The sequence below is a fragment of the Equus przewalskii genome, chromosome 28 (genome assembly GCF_037783145.1).
Source record: "Equus przewalskii isolate Varuska chromosome 28, EquPr2, whole genome shotgun sequence".
In the NCBI taxonomy this organism is placed as follows: domain Eukaryota; kingdom Metazoa; phylum Chordata; class Mammalia; order Perissodactyla; family Equidae; genus Equus; species Equus przewalskii.
The window spans coordinates 13,887,975-13,909,526 of record NC_091858.1 but is presented as its reverse complement, the minus strand read 5'-3'; the positions used below and the strand labels follow the sequence as shown (position 1 = coordinate 13,909,526).

Sequence of the window (21,552 nt, the reverse complement as noted above, 5' to 3'; positions counted from 1 at the left end):
GAATCTGAAAATATCTAAAGTTCTAACTCTATATACAAAAACAATTGTCATTTAATTTTGTTGAAATGATAACTAAGACTATTACTTATAGATATCCAAAGGATGTCCCGGTGAGTTTTACCAACTGCCAGAATGACTATCATAGAGACAGAATGTACACACAGACTTTCTCACCTATAATGCCGCAATGTCATGTGCAATTAGAATGGAGGCAAATGAGACATGAGAGAACAGAATAAGGGCAGCTGAAGAAAGAACTATGATTTGCAATACACACTGACCCCAATATTATAAAATAGCCTGGAAGTCAATTCAGCAAATACTTTCTGCATGTTCTCTATGTGAAAAGATGAACAGGGCCTGGTTCCTTTTCTCAACAATTCCACAAACTAATGAATGTAATAAGCTCCTTTTTAAAGAAAAATAATTGTTGACATTTCAGAAATGTGTACTTCATTATATGAGATAACTCTTTTTTCCCTCCATTTAATCTTAGCATTTTATCTGCTAAGTGTTATTGTGACTAAATAAGTACAGTATGTTCCATTGAAGAGTTTTCATGACTTAATTTGTAAAAGCCACTCTCCTGAATGAAGCACTTTGGATAGAAAGAGCCAAAATGTTTCTTTTGAAATCTAAAACTCGTTTATAGCATCACTTGATCTTCCCCTTTGGTATCTCTGATTATAAGATAATGCAATCGTAAATCCGAAAGAGAATTTAAGGGCAGCCAACACTCACTTTATAGGTACAAAAGCTAAACTAAGTGATATGTCCGTAGTCACAGTTAGTGGAGCCCAGTATAAATCCAGGTCCCCTGGACTCGGGTCCCTTGGTGTTATGTGAGTGTGCACACATGTGCAGTATAAAAGCCATATTTAATGTCCATGGACAAACTTTGAGTGATAGATTATGCACTGTTTTCCTTAAAAACCCTTTTATTTGGGCCAATATGTAATGAATTTTTGCTTTGTTTATATTGGATTAATCAAAATACCTCATTTGTTAGTCTCATACTTCTAGATGTTGACGGCTTGATTTAATTATATTCTATTTAGCATTTGTATCACATCTCCCAATTATATAGACATTTTAAATTACATTTCCCTGAAGCCATTCAATAAATGTGAGTTAAACAAATTTCTGTATTTAATAGGCCTGTTTTGTACACTGATTATATTTTGTAAGATCACTGATTTCAGGAGTAGTATTTCTGTTTCATAGTGAGGAAATGGAGACCAAAAAGAAAGGCTAAACGTTAAGTACTGAAAGATGAGTGGCTTCCCTAGGTTTGCATAATAAAATCTATGGCAAGGCTTTGCAACAGCACTTTGCAAGGCCAGTGTATCATAAAGGTGTTCTTGATCTCATGGTTCTGTGTTTCTTCATTTCCCTTTGCCAAGTTTTGACCAGAAAATTAGAAGGATAGAGTAGTAGGGATGGAGAAAGATTTGTATGTCTTTGGATTTATTTAAATTTGGCTTAGGATGAGATGGATATAGATTGAAGTAAGAGACTACTTATTTCTTATCTGAAAAAGATTTGGAAAAAACCTTATATTAGATCTCAGAAATTTCTGACCCCTTGATCTCACTCTTTCCATTCACCAAATAATTTTCCCTCCTTAACTATTCCTTAGAAACTAACGGTACTCTTTCTTTTATGCAGAAAGTACACCTATACGCACTTCTGATGTTGACTATCGACTCTTAGAGGCATCGAAAGCTGGAGACTTAGAAACTGTGAAGGTAGGTCAGTGCTTTCAGCGTCCTGGGTAGCACTGTTGAAGCTTTGCTAACCAATTCATTTTAAGCTTGTAAGTGAAACTACTCAAATCCAAACAATAAAAGGGATGAGCAGAGTAGATCCACAAATGAGAGATCTTTAACCACGAAGAGTTTCCTAGCACTTGCTTTATATCCATTAAACCACTGTTTTGTCACTTATCTTCTCGTTACATGAAAGCTCTTTTATTTCCACTTACATTAATTAAGGTGTTATTTTTGTCCACATTCATAAATTTTTAAGCTGGTTCAAGCCCAGGTAATAGTGCAATAAAGTTTGAAAAAGTATTTCTTGAACTTTCTCACATTTGCTCCGGGAAAGCATCCTTATCATTCTTCAACCATTTGGGATTATTTATATGCAGAAGATGGATTTTCTTTTCTCCTTAATTCTGCTTGCCAAGAAAATTGTATCAACCTTTGTATGTGTTATAGAAACAATGGTTATAGATTTAAACTTTTTCAAATGTAAAATTATATTCTAGGGTCTGGCCCAGTGGCATAGTGGTTACGTTCATGCGCTCTGCTTTGGCAGCCTGGGGTTCACAGCTTCAGATCCTGAGCGTGGACCTACACGCCACTCATCAAGCCATGCTGTGGCAGCATCCCACATACAAAATAGAGAAAGATTGGGACAGATGTTAGCTCAGGGTGAATCTTCCTAAAGTGAAAAAAAAAGAGGAAGATTGGCAACAGATGTTAGCTTGTGGCCAATCTTCCTCACCAAAAAAAAAAAATATATATATATATATATTCCAATATGGAATATGCTTTTTAAAAACACACACATTTCCCATCTATAATCATTCATGCAGGGATGAAGATAGCAGAAAGGGGTATGTTTTTTGTTTTCGTTTGAGGGTGGTCTTGTGATTTTGTTTATATTTCTTGTTTTTTAAAGGAAGACTAATTGCAAAATTGGTATTGACAGTCATACAGCGTTATTTTTTACAAACTAAACTTTGTCGCTTCTTATTAAGTGAACTTTATTTTTGTGATTTTTAGCACTTTTATCACTCTTGATGTATACTGGTTGAAAATGACAGTGAAAACTTTCTAAGTTCTGTTGCCCAGAAATTTTATTGTTGTTTCAATATGTGGCCACTTCCAACTTCTCTTCCATCTTACAACATCATCTAAATTATTTAAAGAAAAATAGTAAATTTCAGTTCCAGTAGCCACCGGGGAGAAATTCTCTTCAATCAAAAGTTATATATTTTTTCTTAAAAATACTTTTATCACTTGAAATGTATCCTAATAAAAGAAAATCTTTAAGTATAAAAGTGATTAGGACTCCTTTTCTGTATCATAGCATTATAACTCAGCTATGTGCCCATCATAATTAAATTAATAGTTTATTTTTTTAATGTATAGTTTTTACATACTACACATTAGTTCCACTTGTTTTGTGTATAATAGGCAAATATGCTACAGCTTTTAGGTTTCCTAAACAATCCATTCACAGTACAAGCCAAATCTATTTTTGTGAATGGAATGAAAGTGGCAGAAGAAAACAAAGCACAAATTAAGTGAGAAGCCTGGTAAATTTCTTTTGCTATAGGCTTTAGAAAGTATTAGAAATTAAGGATTAGGAAAAAAGGCCGTTTGCTGAGTAAAGTATTTGAAATTATGAAAAGCAGGTACAAGGGATGTAAAATTGCTTTGGCATTCAAAAAGAAAGTGAAATAGAATAGAGAGTAAAGAATTTCCAAACATTTAATAAACAGAGTGGGCTTTTATTTTTGTAACCTGGCAAAATGAGTTGTGTTTCCTTCCCTGCCTCTTTTTGCCAGTATTCTCTGCAAAAAAAAAAAAAAAGTTACTGTAGAATACAAGGAGCAGAAGAAAAAGCAGCAGCAGCAGGAAGCAGCTTCAGCCATGTGAGGCACCACAGAAGGTGTTTACTGCCAATTTTTTTAGTTTATCTATTATTCATTTTTATTTAATTTTATTTTTTGATTCTATAATTAATGGGTTAAATGGCCACAGACTCGCTTTTGCTTAAAGGATAGGATGTTTGACCTGGCCAGATTACAACAGATCTTCAGATTTTAGAGTTTGGTGCTTTTCCACATAGAGTTGATAAGATTGTAGGCTCTCTCTTACTGCCCAGACTCCTTTCTGTCACGTATGAATTGTAACGCCTGAAAAGTCCTGTTTTTACCCTACAGTGTGAAAGCCCCAACTCAGTGTATCAGTAGAAACAGATGTCTTATAGGTTCTTGGTTTTTGTATAGTAATAGCTCATTACAGTGATGGAGCAGGAGCAAGACTGTCAAATACCTGGAAAGCCCTGCCTTCATGCCTTGTAGCCTAGAAAATGTCACCGTTTTCTCTGCTTTTTGACGTTTCTTCTTTTTATTACCTTTCTCCTCATCACTTCCCTGAATTGAGGTAATTAAGAAAGTAAGTAATGATGTAGCAAAGAGATCAAGAGACTAAAAATGAAGGAAACAGGGTGTGAGTCTTTATTTGGTCCCTTGCCAACTGTATGAAAAACGATGTCACTTAACCTCTCTGAGCCTTGGTTTATTTATCTGTAAAATGGAGATAATGTTCAACTTCACAGAGAATTATTCTCTCACTGAAAGAATCTGAAATCCTTTGAAATTGTAAATTATTGTGTAAATGTTGTCACTGTGATTCATCTATCAGTCTGATGATGCAATGCAGCCTGTCCATCCTTACTTTGCTTCCTACTGCTTTGTAAGTAGATGGAATGGAGCCTGTGCTGAAATGACAGCATTCAAAAGGAGGAAAGGAGACAGAGAAGAGATTTGGAGGGCGCAGCTGAAGGACATGGAAGTAAAGGCCAAAAACTGGAAAATGATTAGAATAAGTTTGATTCATAGAGTTAGGCAAACATCCCCCGAAGACCAAGTAAAGCATTGTTGACTTCATGGCTTTGCTTAGTGAATCAAAGGGCCAAGTGGGTAGTGCAAAGGGCCAAGTGGGTAGAATTAATATGATTTTTCCTCCTTTGCTTGCCAAAGGAGGAGACAAGAACTTTGGGTAATTCTGCAGTCAACCAGAGTTGGTCTTATTTGAGCACAGAATGGCTAAGTGCGTGTTGATACAAGCAGACACGTGACAGGTAGTCTTAGGGAGGACAGCCTTATAAAGATGGAAAAGGAAGGCATCATTTGCCTTGGGAATGCTTGCTTTATTATGAGTTTTTCTTTTTCATTAGGATTTTGGCTAGGAAACATTGAGAAAGATTAAATTGCTCTGTAAACAGTAAGAATATTTGTAGACACTGTAAGGCCAAGCATAGTGCTGATTTTTAAAACATCGCTCATTTTATCTAATCTTTACAAGTAAATATTCATTAGAAAATTACAATTTATCCAAGATGCCTGCAGTATTTTGGAGCAACATCTATGAATAAATATTAATGTTCTTTTTGTGTTTGTCTGTGTGTGTGTGCCATAAAGCAACTTTGCAGCCCTCAGAATGTGAATTGCAGAGACCTCGAGGGCCGGCATTCTACGCCCTTACACTTTGCAGCAGGCTATAATCGCGTGTCTGTCGTGGAGTACCTGCTCCACCATGGGGCCGATGTCCATGCCAAAGACAAAGGGTATGTGCTGGAATTTGGCTGCGATTCAGTCACTTAAGACTTAAAATTTTTTAAGTCTTAGATTTTCTTCCTATTAAAAAAGTAATGCAAGTTTTTTTAAAGTTTAAAGTGTAAATTAAAACATTATAGTAATGTACAGTATAGAAAGTTAAAATTCCCTATCACTCTACCTCCTAGAGATGATAACAGTAAAATATTACTGTAATCCTCCAGATTTTTTAAATGCATGTACCAGTGTATGGGCTGTGGTGGTGGTTTTTAATGTAGGCGGTGATACATACGGTCTACTTTGCAATATGCTTTTTCATCCAGTAGTATATCTTGAATGTCTTTCCATATCAGTATGTAATGGTTCATTTTGTCCTTTTATTGCTTGTATATAGTATTTTATTGCATTATATGAATGTGTCTATATAGTTTGTAATTTATTATTCATCCTTTTTTTTCTATTAAGAATGTATAATCTCATCCGAAAAGAATCCATCCATCCCAGTCAATCAGTATTAATAGAAACATAATTTTATTTTTACTAATTCAGATATTGTGTATTTTTATATTAGTTTATTAATTTATCTAGACAGATTTTAAAGCAGCCATGGAAGCTATTTAGAAATACAAGAAGGAAGTTTTAACTAAAATGAGCTTGCATATTCTGAGTTAATTTCATATCATCGGAAACTATAAATAAGCAAGCACCTTTCTATGCAATTACGTACGAGAGTGCTGTGGAATTAAACTGTACAACTTAGACTTCAGTTAACCATCATGGGTTTATCTTGTAAAAGGGACACATCAGACATGAATAATCAATAATAATATCACTAGCACTTTCAAAACACTGTAGTGCATTGGAGAGCAACCAACATTTGTTTCTGCTGCCCATTTTAGCACTTATTATTTTTGCTCTCAAAACGTTAAAAAAAAAAAAAAAAGCACTGATTTCTCTAAATAAAAATACACTTGATACCTTGTTTTTGCCATGTCTGAAGTGTAACTTTAAACTTATCCTTTTGGCGAAGCCTTTTTTGTGAGGATGTTTTTGTCCTTTTTGAATGCCAGCTGCCCTCTAATCAGGACTTAGAATCATCTCGGAACAGTTTGCTCAAAAGTTGACCCAGCCAGATTTTCTCATCTGATAGAGTTTATGGTTGACATCATTATTTTTCTCACTGAAATTTCTGTATCTCTTGGATTGTGAGTTTTCATTGCTTGACACCTAAATATTTAAACCCATGCACATAAACCACTTCTGAATTGTTAGGAGAAAAAAATGAAAACCAAAACAAAAGATAGAACTTGCTTAAATGAAAAAGTTAAATTGCACTCTATGTTTTATAAGTAAGCCTACAGCTTTCATTAGGAAAACCCAAATGGAAGAAAATCTGAGCGATAGTAAGATCAGATTATTGATTAGTTATTTCTGAAATCACTTTGTGCTCTTGTTCTTTATATTGCCAGGATGAAACCTAAATTAAAAGTATGGTAATGATGGGGCCAGCCTGGTGGCATAGCGGTTAAGTTTGCACGCTCTGCTTCTGCGGCCTGGGGTTCACCAGTTCGGATCCTGGGCCATGGACCTGTGCACTGCTTATCAAGCCATGCTGTGGCAGGCGTCCCACATATAAAGTGGAGGAAGATGGGCACAGATGTTAGCTCAGGGCCAATCTTCCTCAGTAAAAAGAGGAGGATTGGTGGCGGATGTTAGCTCAGGGCTAATCTTCCTCAAAAATAAATAAATAAATAAAAGTGTTGTGATGGAACCTTTTTCTGTGGATACGTCTGTATGTATTTTAAGTATAAAGATTGCTATAAGATTTGTATCTATCACCAAGAAACTAGGGAAACTCGTTATATTGAAAGGGACATTTTTAAAATTATGAATCCTTATAATGATCATTTTAACTCAAATATTTGTTATATATCTTTAAAATAATTTTCTTCTGTTTAGTGGCTTGGTACCCCTTCATAATGCTTGTTCATACGGACACTATGAGGTGGCTGAGCTTTTAGTAAGGCACGGGGCTTCTGTCAATGTGGCGGACTTGTGGAAATTTACCCCTCTACATGAAGCAGCAGCTAAAGGAAAATATGAAATCTGCAAGCTCCTTTTAAAAGTATGTAATTTTAAAAATTATGAAATATGAAGTATATTTATTCGTTGGTTAGTATGTGAAATTACGTCAAAGTAAATTATTTTCTTAAGTGCGGTAAGTGCTGTAGAGACTGCTTCCATTTTGATTTTAGGGGATGTTTCAGTGTGATCTCATGATACGTGAGAAGCTTTGAGTAGTGTCTGAAGTGCCTTTCTGGACTGATTTGATTAAGTTCAGTTCATCACAGTTCATCAAGGTAGGTTGTGCAGAGAGTTGAATTAGTTTGCATTGCTTATCTAATATAGCATTGATATCAGAAAGCATTTGTACAAGGAAAAGCAAGTTTTTTGATCAAGTTTGATTTTTTTCCTTACTGGCTATTTTATTACTGTTAACAAACTCATGCCTCATTATGAAACATTATTTAAATGCATATATCTTATAAGAATGTTATTTTAATATCAGATTTTTATTAAAATATAAAATAATCTCTAAACAAAGTTATTCATATAAATTTGGGGGATATACATGAAATAGTAGAAACTAGTAGTTATATGAAACTAAGTTAATATTTTTGTGTTCTTTTTAAATTAAAGTATGTGAAAAATGACCAGACATGTATTTATATAGTTTTCTCTCTTTTTTGTAACTAGAGAAAAACTGATCCTGGTTAAATATAAATAAAATTATTCTCTCACCACTTTTATGGTACCAAATATGTTCTTATGAGTCTTGAGAATAATACTGTATTTGATACTTGTTCTTATTATCACTGGTTGTTAAGAAATAACTTCCAGGTCACCATGAATTCATTGTCTAGCTTGGTTTATTGCAGATTTCTCCACTGGGCCAATAGTCTATGTCAGGCTCATAATAAAGATTCTTGACTTTTATTTACTTTATTTCATAGGTATAGGTGATTAAGCTTTAAAAATCAAATTAATTGTTAATACGTTTGTATGTAATTTCATGCTAGGTGTTACGACTTACAAGACTTACTAACCTTTCTTCTTACTGATTGCATTTAGAGTTAAGTGCTTTTTCCACCTGTGTGTCTTCCTCTTCCACACTTCTTTTTCATGATATACACTGAATATCTTTATGTAATTGAAAGCTGGTCAAATTAACATTCAGGCCATTCTTAAAAGGAAAAGACGTTCCCAAGACCACTTGGAGTTTGAGAAATTATATGATATGAGAAGTAAAAGGCACTCAGCACCTTCCCCAATTCACTGTCACTGCTGATCCTGAGGCTTGGGGTTTTGGTTGAGAAGTGGTTAGGAGCTGATTCAATATATTGCTAAGTAGGAAATTTGGAAAATAAAATAGAATTTTGCTCTGTTTTTCAAAATGCATATAGAATAGATAGCTTTCCTTGGATGAGTGAAGGTGAAGTTAAAAACAAATAAACCTTAAGAAAGATGCCACAAAAATGCAAACCCCATTTGGTTTTTTTGGTGTTTTTTTTTTCTTTTTTGTAGCATGGAGCAGATCCAACTAAAAAGAACAGAGATGGAAATACACCTTTAGATTTGGTGAAAGAAGGAGACACAGATATTCAGGACTTGCTGAGAGGAGATGCTGCCTTGTTGGACGCTGCCAAGAAAGGCTGCCTGGCCAGAGTGCAGAAGCTCTGTACCCCAGAGAATATCAACTGCAGAGACACCCAGGGCAGAAACTCAACCCCTCTGCACCTGGCAGGTAGGGATCTCCAGCACTTCAAGTCTCGCTGTCCTTTCTTGGACACCTAATACAGCTTACCAGAAGGTGAAAGAAATGCTGAGCATGGAGGGAACTAGTCAGTAAAATGGTTTTGATGGACGTAATTTTATATAGTGTCTTATTGTAAAAGCTGTTAATTATATGATAATAGTATTCGCTTTTAAAGTGAAAAGTCTTAAAATTGTAACATTTTTCAGTTATTTTTATTTATATACATATATATTTTTTTCTTGTAAGCTGACATGTTTGCCTTGTTTCACTCTAATAGCAGGCTACAACAACCTGGAAGTAGCTGAATATCTTCTAGAGCATGGAGCCGATGTTAATGCCCAAGATAAAGGTGGTTTAATTCCTCTTCACAATGCAGCATCTTATGGGGTGAGCATGCTAGAGTTCAAGTGGAGGAAACTTCCCTGAGATTTACTACTTTATTAAATGTATACTGTACACGAAGTAAGCAGATATCTAACCAATAGCATAATGTAGCGCAATTTTAATCTTACTATTCAGAATGTTTTTTAGCCTATCTTTTGGCCAAGGACCATGCTTTTTATAGCTTTTTGGTCTCTTCACATTATCTAGCACAATAATAGGTGTTTAATGACTGCTCAGTTAATATTTATTGATACAGATAATAAATCTTAACTCTACCTCAAGTAGATTTTAGAAACTGTAAAAGCCAGTAGGCCTCTTTATAGGCATGGAAATTATAGTTGCTTTTATGTTTATCATTAGCATCTTGAAAATTTTCAGGTAAATGGTTGAGCTATTTGTAAATATGGTTTCTTAGAGTTTGAAAGACTAGTGAAAACCCCAGAGTGAAAGTCCCGAGTCATTCCTTCAAAGCACTATAACCATACTCATCAGCTGGGAGAGGAAGAGGGATGTCTTGCAGCCTTGATGACCTTTGTTGGAACTGACTGCCTGGCAGTCACCAATGCCCACTTCAGACCTGACGAATCACACAGGAATAGATAAATTCTCCTGTGCTTGTCTGTTCATCTACTTAATCCCTATTTGACTGTAACAATCCACAGATTCCAGATTGTACCTACCAGGGGTTCTCACAGTTGGAATCACTTGATGAGGACAGTTTCTGGATTTGCAAAAGCCTAGCAAACTACAAGTAAAAACTAATCGTTGTGATTTCCCTATGCTCTTACTCTCTACTCCCTTGCCCTTCATAATGAGAACGTCCTCTTCCTCTCATGCCCCCTCTGCAAAGACCAGTATTTGAGGGAGATGAGAAATCTGAGTGGGAATACTTTAAGGAAAGCAAACAATCCAGTTTTGAGTTGGACAAACAGAAAAGAAAATTATACTTCCAAGAGTGATATAAATTAATTGAAAGTTTTCTGATTTAATAAATATTTTGTTAGTACTAAAATCCTCTTGAAACTGTAGTAAAACTACCTTTCCGAAGATGATTAATCTTTTATTAAAATTGTTAGAATTTTCTTTTAACCTTCCTTCCTGTAAGATTCTCATGTTCACTGTACAGATATTTGTGCTGAAGACCAGGCGTGGTAAATATTTACCGCTACCACACTACATATACATTTATGTATAATCCTTTTACCTTTGAGTTTTAACTATAAATATATATCATTTGGACATTAATGTTTACCACTTCTTAGCGTGATCCTTCTCCCCACTAATCCATTTGCTAAGCTTCAGTTAAGAGTTTATAAAGCTGATGGAATCAGTAGAACTTAAATCAAAGTCTTTTAACTTCTTTATAAGCCTACTAATGAGTAAGGGTCGGTGTGGGCAGTAGCATTATAATTCTTGACCTGATCTAGTAAAACTTAGACTATCAACTCTGTAGACTCTGTGGATCATGTCTTTCAGTATATCCCATACATTGTGGGTGTGGAAAAGTTCTGTCCCATCAGTCTTCCTTTCACAGTCCTCACAGTTGTCACAGAGGGTGAAGAAAGTAAAAATTTATATGAGTATTTTACCTTTTAATTTCCATTCTTCTGATGGGAAAGGTGTTGAGATGTTACTTATTATACATGTGTGTCATTTGGTGACCAGTGTGCGAGAAATAAAATGTATAGTGGTTCTCTTTTGTGGCTAATAGAATTGTAGTGTGCAGGTTGGCCTTGTCTTGTCTCATGTTCCCTTGAAGCTCTCTGGCTGTTAGCTGCAGGGAGGTGCAATGCAGTCAGTCTGCTGACCTCTGGAGGCCCATGGTTCCATTTTTATAAACTTGTTTCAGCATTGTCCACCACTCCTGCTCTCCTCTGTAACTCCAAGTGAGAAAAATAATGAACATTTTTTGTTTCATTCTCTTTTTATGTTATCCTCTTTGTTACTTCATCCCTACTAACCTCTTTGTGAATGAAGGTAACTTACCAAGGTGGAAATGAACAGATGATTCTCCACGCTGTGTAGAGGACATTTGGTAGAGGTTTTGATCAACCTGGTTCATCCCATCCTTCTACTAAGGAATGCTTATGAGCTAGATAATGGGTTTGTAGCAGGTATTTTTACCTCATGATGTGGGTGGATTTTTTGAGACACTCTAAACGTCCTTCATGTGTTAAACTTGTAAATTCAAAAATCAAATATCTGTGAGTTTTGGATTATGTACTGTTATTCACTAAAACCTTTACTTTCATGGTTTCTTGACCTTTTTTGGTTGCCATGTCTTTGCCACGTGCAACGTGTACTCTTTCCATTAACATCTCTCATGACACACAGTGATTCTCTGTTGGCACTAGGTAAGGTCATCCTCCCCACTGAGAATCTCTGCTCTACAAAATAATTTTATCTAATGCAATCTGTATACCATATAATCTATTGTCAGTAATCGTATCAAATTAGTATTTATCTCAGTCTCAGTAATCTTGAAATAAGGACAAATGTTAACACCATATAAAAATTTTAAAAGCTACTTTCTCTTCCTTTAGCTAAAGGGTAGGTATAATTATATTTTTATTATTTCTGATATATAAATCTATTGTATCTTTCCAAAGTCCTTTTTTGTTTACGTTACACATAAGCCTTGGTTAGACATTTAAATGAAATTGTAGGGCTCTGGTCCACATTTCTCTGTTAGGATGGCAAAACACTGGTTATATAGTCTTCATCCCACTGATGCTTGAACTGGCCTGGCAGCAGGGTGTATATGATGCACTGCCCTGAAATAATAGTTTTGAGAAGATTTCTGTGGTACTTCATATGGGGTAGAGGCTTCTATATAAAAACAAAGCTATTTGTAGAGTAGTTTGAAGTATAATGTTACCCAATGATCTCTACTTAAATAGCTTCTCTCTAATATCATAAGAAGTTTAAATAAAAGTTGCAGCCTTCATGAGAGTTTATATTAATGGTAATGGGCCTTATCCTGTAGTGTTTTTATATTATAATGCCTTATGTTAACTAGTCTTTAATATACTTTTACACAAGACAGTTCATTTTTCTGCCAGTTGGTAAATTTGATGCATTGATATTTATTTACCACAAAGCATGTAACTTTCTATTATAAGAGTAAGTGATTTGCTGAGTTTTCTCTCTCAACTTTTTCATTTTTTGGTGCTTTCTCTAAAAAGTATAATATTGGAGGGATTTCATGACATCATTGTAATAAAGCCTCTGTAGAATTAAATAAAATGGTTCTAACCAGAGCCTCAGCACATTTCTCTTCTTCCTGCTTCCCACCTTTCTTAAATTAAATGAGGGCCCTCACAGTCTTTTTGTGTAGTGTTTGTCATTTAAAGCATTCTGTGCTGCTGCTGGATTCCGAAGGCGTATTAAACTGACTCTTTCTTCTGGAAACATTCCAACAGAGTTCCGCTCCTTTTCTAGACCTTCCAGTTCAATATTTCACTGTTATATAGAACTGAGCTGTAGCTTATTTATTGCATTTATCAGCCTTAAAATGTCAGTTACTATTTCTGCCCCAGTGGTGTAGCGATTTAAAACACCTGAGAATTGTATTTTCAGTCTAGTTGGGTAGTAGTGCACTTCTTCCTGTTTATTGCTCTTTCAGATGTTCGTCAGCAGATTTAACAAGTATGTAATTGGTTTCTCTGAGCATAAACTATAATTACAATTCAATATAAAGAAAGTTTAATAACACATACCATATATGCAATTCATTTACACACACACGTAATTTTCCTTGGACTATCTAATTTTGGAAGCCTTTGCAAATTAGTCTACCAAATTACATTATTCTGCCAGTACACATAAGAGTAGAACAAAATTAGTCATCAGCAACACAGTTTACTAGCCTATAGCCTTACTGGAGAAAAGCTGGAAATTATGCCATGCTTTTGAGTTAACTGAACAAAAACAGCTATCCTTTTCAACGTATGTCTTTTGAATAAGGGAGGTAAATTACTGAATTTTGTTTGGTTTTGTTTTAAGTGATTTTGATAGTACCACAGATGGTACCTATTTCTGCCTTTTGTGTTACGATCAATTTTATAATGATGGTATATCATTCATAATCCCAAAAAGATCACAAAAAATAGTCTGTTCTCAGAAGCCCTAGTCTCATTATACTTTTTTTTGGTATTTGTATTGTCAGAACAAATGTGGAAGCTTTCTTAGAAGTTGTCTGATTTGTATTTTTCTAATAAATTTTCTTCTCTTTGTTCTCTGAAATTACTTTTCCTAAAATTGATAAATATTTGTATTATATTTAAAAAAAACCTTTAATACTACCTCAGAAAAAGTGCCTGTTCTTTTTGAAACGAGTGTCGTCAAGAAAGGAAGGACTGTCTTAAGGAAGCTGTGAAGAAACATGCCCTAAATTCCATCATGGGATGTTTCTGTCTGTGTCTTCCCCATCTCTTCCCGTTTTGTGAAAGTCAGCTTCAGATAACTCAGTTTATTGCAGTTGAGCAACAGAGTAAGTTAGAAATCTACTCTCAACAGAGAATGTGCTTCTGAGTTAATTATCAAAAGTGATCAAATTATACCAGGAAATGTGTGCATAAGGAGTATAATACCAGTCGCACAAAATTATAGAATATTGGAGTTGAAATGGATTTCAGAAATACTTCAGTGAAATCCAAACTAGCATCCCTAAAAATGTTTATAAAAATAAAGTTATTTTTAATATTCTCAAAAGCCTAATCATTGAATGCATATTATCTTTGCATAATCAACTGTCTTCAGCTTATTTTATAAGGACTCTTGGGAAGAAGCTGAACCCTTTTGTTATATAGAACGTATTATTTGAGAGAAAGTGCTCTCCTTGAAGCTTTCTCCTACACTGTCTTGCACAGTCCTGCCCTTTATCATTCTTCTTCAGTTCTTACTGCCCCTTTGTCCTCCTCTGAGGACTCTTCTTCCAGGCTCCTTTCCCAAAAGATTGTTGTTCTGAAGGCTTTTTCCCTGTTGTAATTATCTTTCTGTGTTCCTTTTCTTAGTGAGCTCATTGATCAAGTAGCTACGACTATCAACTCAGTGTTGCATTTTGTAATCCCCTAGGGTCTCTACCCCAGGGCCAGCACTTAGTAGGTATTCAGCAGATGTTTGTTTGGTGGGTGAGTGGGTGAGGAGAGTAGGTGAACAAGTAAGTGATGCCCTCTTAGCTGTGCTGCAGCCTTTTGTGTCAAACCATTTGCAGAACATCTGTCCTTTGATACTTTACCTCAAAAGCTACATACCCCGAATACCCCAAGTGAAACTTACCTTTCTTATGGTTTCATTCCGACTTAAACTTTTGCTACTCAATTACTGTTAATGGTTTTACCTTTGTTTTTTAATCTTCTAGACCACATTTTTAAAAAAAGGTAGTCATCTTTGATTTTTCTTTCTCTTTTTTCCTCTGTAGTTAATTTATCTTTCTAAAACTTTGTATTTTTCTTTTCCTTCAAAATTTCTCATGTTTAGCCCTTCTTTTCCATTCTTCTCTAACCATCACAGTTCAGGATCTCGTCACCTCACGTCTGGGTTATTAGTTAATGTGTCTGCTGCTGACATTTCCTCCACCCCCTATGTCATTTTGGACATGACTAATTTTTGTAAAATATTGTTTTGTTAGGTTATATTACTTTCCCAAAGGCTGAAGAAAGAACACTGAGAATCTTTGAGATATGTGTTTCAATCACTAGATCAGATTGCAGTGGGTTAGAAGAGACGTGGGCAGATAAGAGAAGCAGTGGGTATAGGAAGCTTGTTTGAAAAGTTTGGCAGACAGATTAGAGCATTAGTAGGAGACTCGGAGTCAGGTAATTGTTCCATTTTATGTGTTTGTTTTCAAGCAAAATCTGACTATGTTAGAAGGCTAAATAAAACATTTTAAAAGTGCCCACAAAGAATTACAGGATAAAAGAGTAATTGTGAAATTGAGATTTTGGAAGAGGCAAGAAAAGATGGAGTCAAAAATATAGGTAGAGGGGTAGGAATAATATTCTTTTTTAATAGAAGAAACTTCTATTAAGGATAAGAATACAGATACAGAGAGAATGAAATGTTAAATAAAACAGTGTCCCCAATGGTGCTTTACCAGATGATCTGATTCTTAACTCTTCACATCCTTTTTCTTCAGCATGTGGACATAGCAGCATTGTTGATAAAATACAACACATGTGTAAATGCAACAGATAAGTGGGCATTTACTCCTCTTCATGAAGCAGCCCAAAAAGGAAGGACACAGTTATGTGCTCTACTCCTAGCACATGGTGCAGATCCAACCATGAAGAACCAGGAAGGTCAGACACCTTTAGATCTGGCAACAGTAAGTTCCCTTTTCAAAATATTCCTTTCCAGAAGTTCCCTTTTCAAAAGTATTGCTTTCTGTACTTTCAGAGATGACATTAAATTCCAAGGCTTAGCAGGTTTACTTTTAGCAGTGCATATTTCGCTTAGAAGAACAAATTTCCTTCCTTCTGAAATTTTTTAAGTTCTCATTTTTTATATAATTTAAAACTCTGAAGGTGAACTAAGCAGTAAGTTAATTTACTTCTTTTTGCCATGCTTAACTTGGAGGGAAACTTGAACCATAGAAAACACATACTAGAGTGATTCCTCAAAGAATTACATTTAAGTATCTTACATATTCAAAATTATTTGGCATGTTATTCTAGAGCAACTGATGTTCATGATCATTTAACTGAGGCTATGAGATAGTCAACGGAAAATTAACTTCTGGTCAGTATATTATTATCCTGAAGATGGAAATTAATATACTCTAGAAATATTTTCAAAACAAAGAATTAAATTTAGTGGTTAAATATTAACTACAAAATTAAACAACAGCATCATCTTCCCTGAACTTCTTGAAAATGGCCACAATTATGTATAATTTTTATGGATAATTTTTTAAACCAGAAATACTTTTCCAAGCCACATTCTGTTTCCTGTATCTACTGCTAAGTAACAAAGGATTTCAAAACACTTAGTAACTTAACCCAAACTGAGGGAGTGGCTTATACAGTTACTTAGTATTTCTCACAGTTCTGTGGGTTGACTGGGCTCCGGTTGGTAATTCTGCTGTTTGTTCAGCTCCCTTCAGCTGGGAGCTCAGCTGAGGCTGCAGCATCTAGGATGGCTGGTCATCCTACAGGGCCTCTCTCACCTGCTATCTCGTCTCTCGGTATCCACTCAAACTTCTTTACAACATGGAGGATGGCTTCTAAGACAGAAAAAGTGAAGCTGCCAATTCTTTTAAAGCCTGGCTCAAAAACCTCAGAACATTACTTCCTCTGCTTTCAAGGGGCAACCCAGATTCCAGGGAAGGAAAATAAATACGACTACTTGATGGGAGGGGTGGCATACGTGTACACAGAGGAGGGAATTAATGGCTGGCTAGCTTTGGAGGCTGTCTCCCACATCTTCTAACAGCAGTTAATGCCTAACAAACTGGAAAGTTCATGAATAGCTAGCCAAATTAAAGTGCTGCCGCTTTAAAATTGCACCAGATTTTAATTGTACATTCAATTTTTGAGTGTGCACTAAATAACTGAACAAAAATTATTGTAAGTTGTTTAAGCATAAACAAAACATAGTAAATATGGAAACTCCTAAAGAAGAGATTAAGAATGAACACTCTGAAATATGCTTTTTTGTTAAATGAAAGATGAAATATTTTATTTTTTAACTCTATTCAAATCTTTATTAGTTTACATATTCTTTAAATGCATATGTAATCAGTATGAACAATCGGAATCGTATGTACACTTTTCCCTTAGTGTTCAGAAAGTGTTTCCAAGAATCAACATAGCCCACATTCTTTTTTTTCGGTTAACCTTTTTTGTTTGTTTGTTTTGGTGGCAGGAACACCTAAGATGTATTCTCAGCAAGTTTCAAGTATATAATATAGTATTAACTGTAGTCACCAAGCTGTACATTAGATCTTCAAAAGATAAAATATTTCTTAAAAATTGTATAGTTTCTCCAGTTCTACCCGCTGAAACTACTGGGACTCTTTGGAGCTGCAGATTAGAGAAGGAAAGAAGACGGAATGATCAAAAACAAATAGGGAATAGGGAGGCATTCATTACAGAAAAAATTCACAAAGCGTTTGGTCCTTAGTGAAAAACTTACCGTTTTAAAATGTACTATTTTGTGTTTTTTGTATTACTATTTTTAGGCTGACGATATCAGAGCTTTGCTGATAGATGCCATGCCCCCAGAGGCCTTACCCACCTGTTTCAAACCTCAGGCTACCGTGGTGAGTGCCTCTCTGATCTCACCAGCATCCACCCCTTCCTGCCTGTCCGCCGCCAGCAGCATCGATAACCTCACTGGCCCTTTAGCAGAACTGGCAGTTGGAGGAGCGTCCAACACAGGGGATGGTGCAGCGGGCACAGAAAGGAAGGAAGGAGAAGGCAAGTATGCCCTGGGAATGCTTATTTGGCTTTTGACTTTTGTTCTTTTAAATTAACAGATTCACTTTTTAATATTGGTAATTCTTGAACATCCTGTCTGCAACTTTTCATATCCATAACAGCTTATAAGAAATATGTCTTCATAAAATAAGTTCCTTGATATCTACATTGTTCTTACTTATATATAGTCCAGTACATCTGTTTCCAACCATAGTATGTTACTGAACTACTGAATGAGTCTTATTGCTGAAATATATCAGAAAAAAACTGAAAGATTACATAAGGAGAGAAAACTAAACAATAGCTGATAAATTTGGAGTTTTAAATCCACCATTAAATATTTTACAAAAGAATTAGATTATGCTCTATAATATTAAAATTAATGTAAATACTACTGATTTTATAAAGATAAAAATAAACGCTGCTTTAACTTCTCAAGCAAATTCAAAGATCACTTGAAGTGCCTGAATGAAGTTTGTGTATTCTGGATTATTTTATGCTATGTAAATTCATCCGCACAGCCACGGATGTCAGAGAGCCATGGCTTTAAGTGAATACTGGACCTTCCTTTAGCTTGATAAAGTTCTTTCTGAGAAACGTTAATATATGTCTGTTTTAGTTGCGGGTCTTGACATGAATATCAGCCAGTTCCTGAAAAGCCTGGGTCTTGAACACCTTCGGGACATCTTTGAAACAGAACAGGTAAGCTCTCTTACATATAGTTGAGAATGTTAAATTAAATATCAACAGTTACTAATTGCTACTCATTGTTTCTTTTTTGCTTCTTAACTGCTATTTTAAAACTCACAACAAGTTTCTAAAGAAGCCAAGGGAATCCAGTATTGTATACTTCTCCCCAAATTGCCTAACAGATGATGGGAGTCTTTGTTATTTTGTTATATCTTTATAAACAATCTGGCTCTATATGATTTATTACATGTCAGGACTTAGGCTGTGAAACTGCCTCAAAAGAATATTTTCAAAATCTTCCTTCACTGTTGTGTTTCCAAGAGATATTGACACTTACTCATCTCATTTTACTACTAATGGGACTAGACTCCACTTAAGGAGTGAGAAATTTTTATATTAACTGTTTAGTAAAATCTTCATGAAGCAATTGTCCATTAAATTGGAAAGCGAAGTAATTCTTGGACAAGTATACCTTTTTAAAATTGCCCCTCTATGAAGTTTCTGTGGTTCAGTTGGAGTCTAAAATAATGTTGAAGCAAAACTTGGCCATATATTCACAGACCTATCCTATTTTCGGGTACATCTTAAAGGTCTGTGAAGTATAGTGTGAAGTCATCATTAATGTGTTTATGAACTTAGATTCTTCTGTTTGTCATTATGTTTTTTACAAAATAATGAGTTTTTAACTTATTACTTTATGCTTTTATTACCATGATCAGTGTTAAATATTGAATAATAATAATGAGTTTAAATTGATATACATAGAACCTTAGAATGGGAAAGATCTTTAGAGATCATTAAGCCATTTTCCCAGATGTAGGAATTGCCCTTTTAACATCCACCGGGGAGGATAACTTGTTACAATGAGGGCCGGTATAATAAAATGCTTGTAATTAAAGTGTGCCCAAACTGCCCCCGTGTATAATCCCTTGATCTCATGTTTACATTTACCCTGTTTTGCACAGAAATGTAATCTCTAGTCTACGTAAGTATTCGTCTGGTAGAGCTGCTGTAACAAATTACCACAAACTTGATGGCTCAAACAACAGAAATTTATTCCCTCCCAGGCCTGGAGGCCTGAAGCTCAGAATCACAGTGTCAGCAGGGCTGCAGTTCCCGCAGAGGCTCTGGGGAGAATCTGTTCCATGCCTCTGCTGGCTTCTAGACCCCTATGGCTTGTGTCCACATCACTCCGGTCTCTGCTTCCATCTTCCCCGTCTGTCTTCTCTTCTGTGTGTCTTTTAGAAGGACATTTGCGTTGAATTTAGGGCCTACCTGTATAGTCCTAGGTGATCTCCTCATCTTAAGGTCCTTAATGTAACTACATCTACAGAGATGTCAAGAACAGTTTCCAAGTAAGGTCCTCCGCAAGTTCTGGGGGTTAGAACATGGATGTGTCTTTTTGAGGGCCGCCATCCAGCTTACGACAGCATAATACAGCCCTTCATGTGATTCTAAGACCATGTCAACTTCTCATGGACTTACCCTTCCAACCACTCACTCCTACAAGGTTTCTCCTCTTTAAGGATAAATTTACCTTCTTTGTCAATTATTCTTTATATAGATACAGTTTCCACATTCTTTGCTGGCCTCTTTGCCCCATTCTGGCTTCTTTGTAGATATATAGTCAATTTGGAGTTCGTTAAAATCCCCAAGTCTTTTTCATATCAGTTAATACTGGTAAGATTTTCTAATGTCTTCTTCTTTTTTTAGCTAAATTTCTTTATATTATTTATTGTAGTTCACCTTTAATCCTCTTAATGATCAAAACCGTGGATCAGAAATAGCACTGGGCTAAAAGAAGACCTTGATTCTGATTATTTCCTGCTGCTTCTTAGCTGTGTGACCTTGGTGAAGACATTTAACCTATCCCTTCCCTTACCTGTAAAATATAAGAATACCTTCAAATGTCCAGGTAGTTAAAGTTCCTGGTCATACTGTGCTTCTCTGCCAGTTTTCAAATATGCTCTAATGAAGCATTGGATGTGTCTTTTGTCCGGTGGTAAGGACTTCATAGACTGCTAGAATCATTTCCTTTCCTTTAAGCTTCAACTACCATTAATTCACCCTCTGGTTTGGAGATTTCTTATGAGAATATCCTAAACACTAGAATCTTTTTGCCTTCTTCCCTGCCTGAAGGTATTAAAGCTGTTTTAAATCGTTATCCTCTGCTATAGCCATATTCCAGCCATATCTCTTATTCCCAAATCATATCCACAATAACTGTGAAATTTCACACATCTTTACTTAATAAACCAAAGACCCTAATTCAAACAAATAACTCCAATTGGCTGTTGAAAGTTTTTCAAAGGACTTGAGTTTCTACTCTTTCACACATTTTGCATCGTAATTTTATTTTCTTTTTTCTTTTTTTACTTTACATATTCTCTTTTTCAGTGACTGATTTCCTGTGGCATGGTTATCTCATTAATTTTAATAGTTTAATGGTTTAGGCTTACAGTTGGTCCTTTTGACAGCTTATCCTGGCTTCATCAGTTTCATTGTTATCTTTTTCACTGCAGTTTTGTTCTGAGTAAATGGTTCCATTGATTTTTTTTGCCAGAATAATTTCTATATCCCTTTTTTTGATCATTATGTTGACTATTCCATTAATGTATATTACCTAGCGCAGTTACCTTCCTCCAGACAAATGATACTGCCTTTCTTTGTATTGAACTATGTTTGACTGTCTGCTGGCCCAGTCATTGAGCAATCAAATTAATTTTCATTTTGACTGCAAGTGTTACTTGACTAGCCTTCAGTTGTGGAGTAATAAATTCTGTAACCGTTTCCATTACTTACCCATAGAATTTTCTCCTGTTAACATTCTATATCAGGCTAATAATATGTGATGATGGTCAAGATATTTGTGTAGGCAGGGTTCATGC

General features: G+C 35.4%; 1 protein-coding gene across 1 annotated transcript in view; it reads left to right on the top strand.

The window, feature by feature from the left end:
• The window catches only part of TNKS (tankyrase), a 202,131-nt gene that overhangs the window by 156,956 nt on the left and 23,623 nt on the right, over positions 1-21,552 (top strand). The window contains exons 13-20 of the mRNA XM_070598134.1: positions 1,669-1,748; positions 5,219-5,364; positions 7,313-7,478; positions 8,939-9,158; positions 9,448-9,557; positions 15,694-15,882; positions 17,737-17,974; positions 18,594-18,676. Coding sequence (XP_070454235.1) covers positions 1,669-1,748; positions 5,219-5,364; positions 7,313-7,478; positions 8,939-9,158; positions 9,448-9,557; positions 15,694-15,882; positions 17,737-17,974; positions 18,594-18,676 — 1,232 coding nt within the window. The remainder of the gene's footprint in view (positions 1-1,668; positions 1,749-5,218; positions 5,365-7,312; positions 7,479-8,938; positions 9,159-9,447; positions 9,558-15,693; positions 15,883-17,736; positions 17,975-18,593; positions 18,677-21,552) is intronic.